The 7845-nt window shown below is 50.2% G+C and overlaps 1 protein-coding gene across 1 annotated transcript in view; it reads left to right on the forward strand.

The window, feature by feature from the left end:
- Positions 1 to 7845, forward strand: part of lrfn1 (leucine rich repeat and fibronectin type III domain containing 1) — a 64684-nt gene extending 56839 nt beyond the window's left edge. The window contains 3 exon segments of the mRNA XM_057050208.1: positions 4601 to 5996; positions 7178 to 7528; positions 7530 to 7845. Coding sequence (XP_056906188.1) covers positions 4621 to 5996; positions 7178 to 7528; positions 7530 to 7695 — 1893 coding nt within the window. The 5' untranslated portion in view covers positions 4601 to 4620 and the 3' untranslated portion in view covers positions 7696 to 7845.

Genomic DNA, 7845 nt, shown 5'->3' on the forward strand with positions numbered 1-7845 from the left:
CGGAGCGAAGTTCTGCAGCAGCTCAGCCAAAAGAGCAGGCCCATGTCCGGCGTATCCCATAATCCCGACAGCTGTCCGGGCCTCGCCGCGCTCATTTTGCCCAGTTGTGGAGGTAATTTGGTGCGTGACGTGGAGCGACTGAGCCTCCCTGTCAAATAATCATGGACTGTGATTAATGATCCCATGCTAGGGACGATGCTAGCGGCTGTGCGCTAATCACGGCCCGCTTTGAACATGAAACGCAGAACGGCGCCACTTCAAACCAAAGAAAGACAAAGCTGCCTTTGATTATCTGAGTGGGATCGTGTCAAAGCTGGAATTCTAAGCAATGGCGGAACGGGCCCTAGGCAGCGCTCCTATTCCAAATGTTAACAACTGTGTTGGCCGCAGCTGCTCCGGTATCTGCTATGTTATGGCTGGTTTTCACTGACTAAATTAGCTTTAAAACGATCAGATGCGGGTAACGGATTTAGCTAGCTGTGTGTTCATTTGGCTATTAGATTTTTAAATGTTTGAGTCACTTAATATTGAAGAAGACAGGAGAAAGGTCAGGCTAGTTACCAGCTGCTGGAGTTCCTGTTCGGCCAAAAGAGCCTCAGGAGGCGTCAGCGTGCTTAAATAGGGCCAAGAGCCTAATTGGCCCGTACCATGTGCCCGCTGTGGCAGGGGGAGGCAGTCTGTTTTGTTTCTTTGTTTTTTCATTGGTCATGTTTACAGAAGCCTGTGTTTCTCTGATCTTTTGGACTTTTCTTGGACTTCATGTAAAGTAACAAATATTCACATGCAGCCGTGGGGATTTCTTACGTTCACCGTAGGTACACACGAAGAAGAAGCGGTGCTTCGTCTATGGAGTTAGACTTGATTGTTTGGTAACTATAGTTATCTGAATAACTGTTAATATGTTACGTTAACAAAGCAGACACGTACTCAGTTCATTGTGGGTCATGTAGTTGAATTCGTTACGTTAGCGTAACCCTATTGCTAATCCATGCTAATTGCCTTTCAAGATGAAATGTATGTTCTTGGTCTCGGATTTTATCAAATAAATTTTTCCCCAAAATGTGACTTATAGTCCAGTACGACTTATATATCTATTTTTCTTCTTTATTATGCATTTTTTGGCTAGTGCGACTTAAACTCCGCAGCGACATATAGTCCAGAAAAAGATTAAAACAGCATCAATCCAACATTCAGTCGAGATGAACCGACCTGTATGTCTGCATTTACGTCACGACAATTCATTCCCAATTCCTTTTAACCTGTTTAGGAGAAAGTCTGGTGCAATTAAAGTTTATGAACCTGAAATAGTTTGTGCGTCTCGAATCTGCCTCATTGAAAGTTTTAATTTGGCTGTAATTAAGAAGAGCGTCTATGCATGCAGACATAATTATAATATGCAAATGAGGCTGCTACTTCCTTGATGCTGGGTGTCACTGTGAATCCCTGAGGGGGTGGAGCTTGGGTTCAGCCCCCCGCTGACGGCGGAGGCAGGACTGACTCCGATCTCAACCTGTCAATAATTATGCCAGAATCCAGACAAGTGTTGCACAAGGGCAGCGCACAGTTCACCGCCTGAGCCGGCTAATTGGCGTTTATGGTCTCCTGGCGAACACGTCGCAAAAATATTCCCCACAATGCACCAGCCCGGGGGGGAAGGGGGGTCGATGTCATCGTAAGGAAAGAAAAAACAGACATTGGGATCATTTACATTCACTCACTGTCGTCAAAGTCACATTCAAAATATACAAATAACCCAACTGTGAAAGCACAGAGCATAAAATCCCAATTATAAGTGTCTTTTGCGTCGCCTGGCATCTGGGGTTTTTTTGTGGGGGGGTGGTTATGTTTACAGGTATGCCCATCTTGTGTGTTTTCCTGTGTGGGAGAATGTTTACTGCCTTATATATAATATTTGAAGCCTCATAGTTGAACGTTCCGTTTCGTTCTGGTGTCGTTTTGGATCATTTTACACCGATTTACAACAAACAGTTCAGTCAGAGTCGGCGTGAGACCCATTAGGGTGGGAGAGGAAACCTGGAAGCACCGCCGCCCTGGTGGCTGACGGGGTCCCAACACCCCCGTGGAGGCTCCGCCCTCTTCCTGCTGCTGCTGTCATGGGAAACGTAGCTCGTTAGCTCACAGCAGATCCAGCATCCCCATGAACTGTTTATTTATTGTTGTTATTTGTGCCTCTTTCACGCCCACTCATACACACGTGCGCTGCTGAGGAGAGTCATCGGGGGTCCTCAGGGAGGGCCACTCAGCTGCTCAGCAACCGCACGTGAGGCCCCTATTTTTAGGCAAATAAACCATCTGCAATCACATCCGATGATGATGATTTTAAAGGTGAAAAATGTGCGTTTTTATTAATCAACTGTGCAGCAGGCGGACTGACAGGCAGATAAATAGATGAATAGAAAGATTCCATCAATGTTAATCCCGGAAGAGTTTTAATTGGAAATCTCATCTTCAGCACGTCTGGACTGATATTAAGCAATAAACCAGGAATGGAAATGCCCTTTCCTCCAGATTCCACTCAGTTACCCCCCACCCCTTTCTCAATAGAGAAAACCCTGCATTCTACACCAAAGTCGCCGTAGCAACCGTGTCCCCTCCCTCTCCTACAGCGGCATGCTAAAATATCAATAAAGTATTCTCGACGGTGCGGCAGAGAATGCCGCTACAGTTCTCAGAGGAGGCCTCCAGATCTGTGGCCCGCTTAGCACGTGGGAGCAACGCCGCAGAGGTCGGAGATTGAAGTTCAGCAACGCCGGGCCGTCAGGCTAATTAAAGGAAATGTGTTTGGCTAAATTTGAACCAGAGACCTTCGGCGTGGTCGAGGTTCTCGAGGTTGTTCTCAGATTGACAGCGTTTAAAAAGAGGAAACCTGGGGAATCAGACGAGACACAGCGCGCTCCCAACATTAAAGAAGTGTTGCTAAATAAATAAACCGTCTCTGGGGGTTGGAAACACTCTCACACAGCAGACCACCTACTGCGTACTTTCACACATAAAATGCCTTATCAAGCACCCCACACACACACACACACACACACACACACTCACACACTGTCCCGAAAAACGGATTTTCGGGACAGAAAGACTGAATGCAAATTTATTTTTCTGAATCTCCAATAAGAGCGTTGGGTTGGGTGCATTTTTCTTAGGATTTATTAACTCTTTTACAAACTTTCCGTCTGGTTTGAGCATCTGCTCCGAGCTTTTTAATTGGACGACAGCGTTTCAAAGTTAATGAGTCTCCCTGTTGTCCTCCAGATCCTAGCCTGTCAGGTCTGGAACGTGTTTGGACCCCTGACTGCTCAATTGTGAGTTGCTCCAAATTGTTGTCTTACTGCAGGAGGATGACATTGATATGAAAATCTACAAATGTGCTCATAATCCTGTTTATTGTTCACTATAATTAATGATTTATTGCCGATGTTTATTAGGGGGAAAAGGACGAGGAAAGGAAAGCAAGATTATTTAGCCTTTCCATTCATGCTATACAAGAAATTTGCTTAGCAAAATAGAGGAAAAAATGTTACTTAATCATCTTTAATATTTTATTCAAAAGGGCCCAAAAGCTGAGAAAACGTGATGATCCGTACTGTCGGAAAGCTTGCGCCGAGCGTACAAAACATCATCTCCAGCCTCGCTGCTTTGAATCGAGACAAGAGGCTCCCAGATTAGCCACGGCGAATCGAGTGAGGCCTCAAAAGAAGCGAACAAGAGACTTAATTTGTGGCTAAAATCCATGGCCTGTTTAATTAAAGTCATTAACCTGGACCTGTCGGGTAGAGATCTGGCCGTTGATTGACAGGCTGGACCCAGCGGGGGTCCGAAGTGTCACCCTGTGGGGTTGCGATAGGATGTGTGGGTTGCTATCGTTCCCAAATTCCAGACCGGAACAGTAACTTGTCATCTCTTTATCAGCATTTATGGGCTATCTCATCAGGAGTGATGCTAAAGGCGACCAAGAAGGAAGTCTCTCATGGTTATTATGGCGGAGGATCACTTTTATCAGGTGCCACCGCGGGCATCTTCTCCCCGAGTTCCATGAATCAATACTTCTAATTGGAACTCAGACAGTCGGAACATCGTGAGGTCCTCCGCCGGGTGAACTCGGGTGAGCGCCAGTTTCTGTTTCCGCCACCCTGATTAACATGACAGGTGTCCATCTAATTATTTTTGTTTGTTGCGGAGGCGCGGAAAGAGCAGGAAGCGTGAAAAGGTCAAGAGGAACCGCGAGCGTTGGCGACATGTGCCCTTTACCACATTCATTCCACCGCCGGTGCGCTAAAACCGTTCGTCATTAAACCAAGTTTAATGACGAACATGCAGAAGATAGTTGTAGAATAATGTGGGGAGGTTCTACCACTCGTAGGTACAAAACGATCCCTGTCATTTTGGTAAAAATCGTGACTTCTGATGATGCCAGGAAAGCCTTTCATCTTCCCGGCTGTCATTACTTCTCATCCTCTGATTTGTAACTTCCTGTGAGGGTTCTGCGGTCTCGGTCACGCTTACCGCTCGGGTCATCCTGTACTTATTAATGAAGCGATTTCTCTTTCTTGTTTCTCCTCTTTGGTCTCACAAACAGGAGCCGGAGACACTTCAACTATGGAGCGGCTGGTTGTTTGCGTGCTGCTCTGCGCCGCTCTGGTGAAGGGCTACAGCTGCCCGGGCCGCTGCATCTGCCAGCACCTCTCCCCGACCCTGACTCTGCTCTGCGCTAAGACCGGCCTGCTGTTCGTGCCCCCGACCATCGATCGTAAGACGGTCGAACTGCGACTCACGGACAACTTCATCACCGTCATACGCAGGAAGGACTTTTTCAACATGACCAGTTTGGTCCATCTGACTCTGTCCCGCAACACCATCAGCCAGATCACTCCCCACGCCTTCTATGGCCTGAAGGCCCTGCGGGCCCTCCACATGGACGGGAACCGCCTCAACGTGATAAAGGACGACCACTTCACGGGCCTCGTCAGCCTGCGGCACCTCATCCTGGGGAACAACCAGATCCAACAGGTGGCGCCCACCTCCTTCGACATGTTTGTCTCCACCATAGAGGACTTGGACCTGTCCAACAACAACCTGCGCAGCCTCCCCTGGGAAGCCATAGCGAGAATGATCAACATCAACACGCTGACGCTTGACCACAACCTCATCGACCACATTGAGGCAGGTACGTTCACGCTCCTCACCAAGCTGGTCCGTCTGGACATGACCTCCAACAGACTTCAGAAGCTGCCCCCGGACAGCCTGTTCCAGCATGCGCAGGTGCTGTCGGACGCCAAGGGCTCCAGCTCGTCCACGCTGGCGGTGAGCTTCGGCGGGAACCCCCTGCACTGCAACTGCGAGCTGCTCTGGCTCCGCCGGCTGACCAGAGAGGACGACCTGGAGACCTGCGCCTCGCCGGAGCACCTGATGGATAAATACTTCTGGTCCATCCAAGAGGGAGAGTTCGAGTGCGAGCCCCCGCTCATCACCAAAAACATTTCCACCAAGCCGTTCGTGATGGAAGGGCAGGGGGTGACTCTGAGATGCACAGCTGTGGGTGATCCCGATCCAGATATCCACTGGCGCTTTCCCGACGGCAAACTGGTGCAGAATAACTCCCGCACCATTCTGCACGGCAACGGCACCCTCGATATTCTCATCACCACCCTGAAGGACAGCGGGGCGTTCAACTGCGTGGCGTCCAACGCCGCGGGCATCGCCACCGCCGCCGTGGAGATCAACATCATCCCCCTGCCCTTGTTCGTTAACAACACGGGCCACCTGCGCGAGGACCCCGGCCTCTCCGACATCACCACCTCCTTCAAATCCGGCAATGACACCAAGGGTTACGACAAGCAGGACAGGAGGGTGATGGTCGCCGAGCTGACCTCCTCTTCCGCCGTGATCCGCTGGCCTTCCGAGCGCCACATTCCGGGCATCAGGATGTACCAGATTCAGTACAACAGCACGGCAGATGATACTTTGGTTTACAGGTAAGTCGTCCAGCGTGGAGGCGGAGGCGAGGGGTGGCGCAGGGGTAGGTGAGACATCTGGAGTGGCCATCTGCTGAGCGACGCGGCGGCGCAGGTCGTCGCATTGACAGATCCCAAAGAGGCAACATAATGAAACGTGTCCGGAGGTAAACGGAACACCCACGGTTTCATCTGGCGGCCGTAGGAGGCGGGGCCAAGCCTTTCTGACCCTAAAATCTATAAAATCTGCATCCCGATTCTGGTACTTGGTGCAAGGAATGCCGGCCAGTTTCTAGCCTGTGTCTGTAGCAGCGAGTGCTTCACTGTAAGTAAACATTTGTATCATTAGCAAGTGTCAGGAGCAATTAGTCAAAGCATAACGCCTGATTAGGTGTGGTTGTCTCATAACGAGCTCGGTTGCACTTGGGAAAGAGGCGTCGCTGTTATTTACTGTAAGTACAAAAGCAATAACACTGTGAAAGTCTTCAAGGTCTTTGGTGAAAAAACTGACCCCCGCGATGATTTATTGGCCGCATCGCATTGCCTAGAATGTAAAATATTAATAGATTTAGTGGATCAGGGACACATTTGCTTGATAATATTCTTCCGCTGCAGCTATGTAATGTACATTAGAGTGAAACTGCGGTTAACTGCTCCTTTGTTTCTGGATGATTCTTTATCGGATCAGATGAGTGGCTCCGCTTCACATCCGCTTTGGGCGTGGATCCTAGTGTTGTTTTGTCTTTAGGTGGTACATTATTACCTGCAAATGATAACCATCAAAGTCCCCCAGTAGGGAAAACGAACGAGTCGCTAATTGCATTAAAGTTGACCTGGAGACATTGCCTCCCGCCGTGGTGTTGGCGGTCCCGTAATCTCAGTAACCCTGGGCTGTCACGCGTTGGCGCCTGCGGCGCGTCGTACGTCGCGTCCGCAGCTGCTTCTCCTCGCCACGAAACGACGTCTCGTTGCCCTTTCTTGATATATTCATGGCTCAACGTTCGAGGTGTTGAGCCATTTTATGTTTGCCTGCTGACATGAGTGATCTCCCCCGATCGTTCCGTTATGGCTCTGTTGCCTTTGAGTCGCTGGCGCTTTGGCGTGATTTAATGCACTTTATGCAGATGAGCAGAGGTGGGCGTTGTAACCATGGTGATTAATCGTCTACATCTGGACACTGCGCTGTCTTCTTGTCTCCGCAGGATGATTCCACCCACCAACAAAAACTTCCTTGTCAATGATCTGGCGGCAGGCCGAGAGTACGACCTGTGCGTGCTCGCTGTGTACGACGACGGCATCACGTCGCTAACGGCCACACGCGTGGTCGGCTGCGTGCAGTTTCACACGGACAACGAAGTCAGCCAGTGTCGCTTCATGCACAGCCAATTCCTGGGAGGCACCATGATCATCATTATTGGTGGTATAATTGTCGCTTCAGTGTTGGTCTTCATTGTCATCCTGATGATCCGCTACAAGGCGTACAGCAGCCCGGAGGACGGCAAAATAAAGGTCAGTTCCAGCATGCACTGCCAGACCAATGGCAGCCAGCAGGGGCTCCAGCGCTCCGCCTCCAAGCAGCCATCCGATGAGGGTCAGTGTGAAGCCCAGGCCCCCAAACAGTGCACGGCGTTGGTGCTGGACGGCGAGAAGAGAGAGGAGTCACCGACCGCCACTGCCGTGCTGGAGGTGGAGCTGCCGTCTCTGTCTGCAGACAGGATGAAGAGGCGGATCAGCCTGGACGCCCCGCGTTCCGGACCGCCCTCGGATGACACGCAGACGGACAGCAGCCTCACGGGCTCCACCATGTCCCTGTGTCTCATAGGCCCCAACGCTGGCACCAAGGAGGCCCCCAGGCTCAAAGACAAGAAAA

The sequence above is a fragment of the Takifugu flavidus genome, chromosome 12, assembly GCF_003711565.1.
Source record: "Takifugu flavidus isolate HTHZ2018 chromosome 12, ASM371156v2, whole genome shotgun sequence".
Taxonomy (NCBI): domain Eukaryota; kingdom Metazoa; phylum Chordata; class Actinopteri; order Tetraodontiformes; family Tetraodontidae; genus Takifugu; species Takifugu flavidus.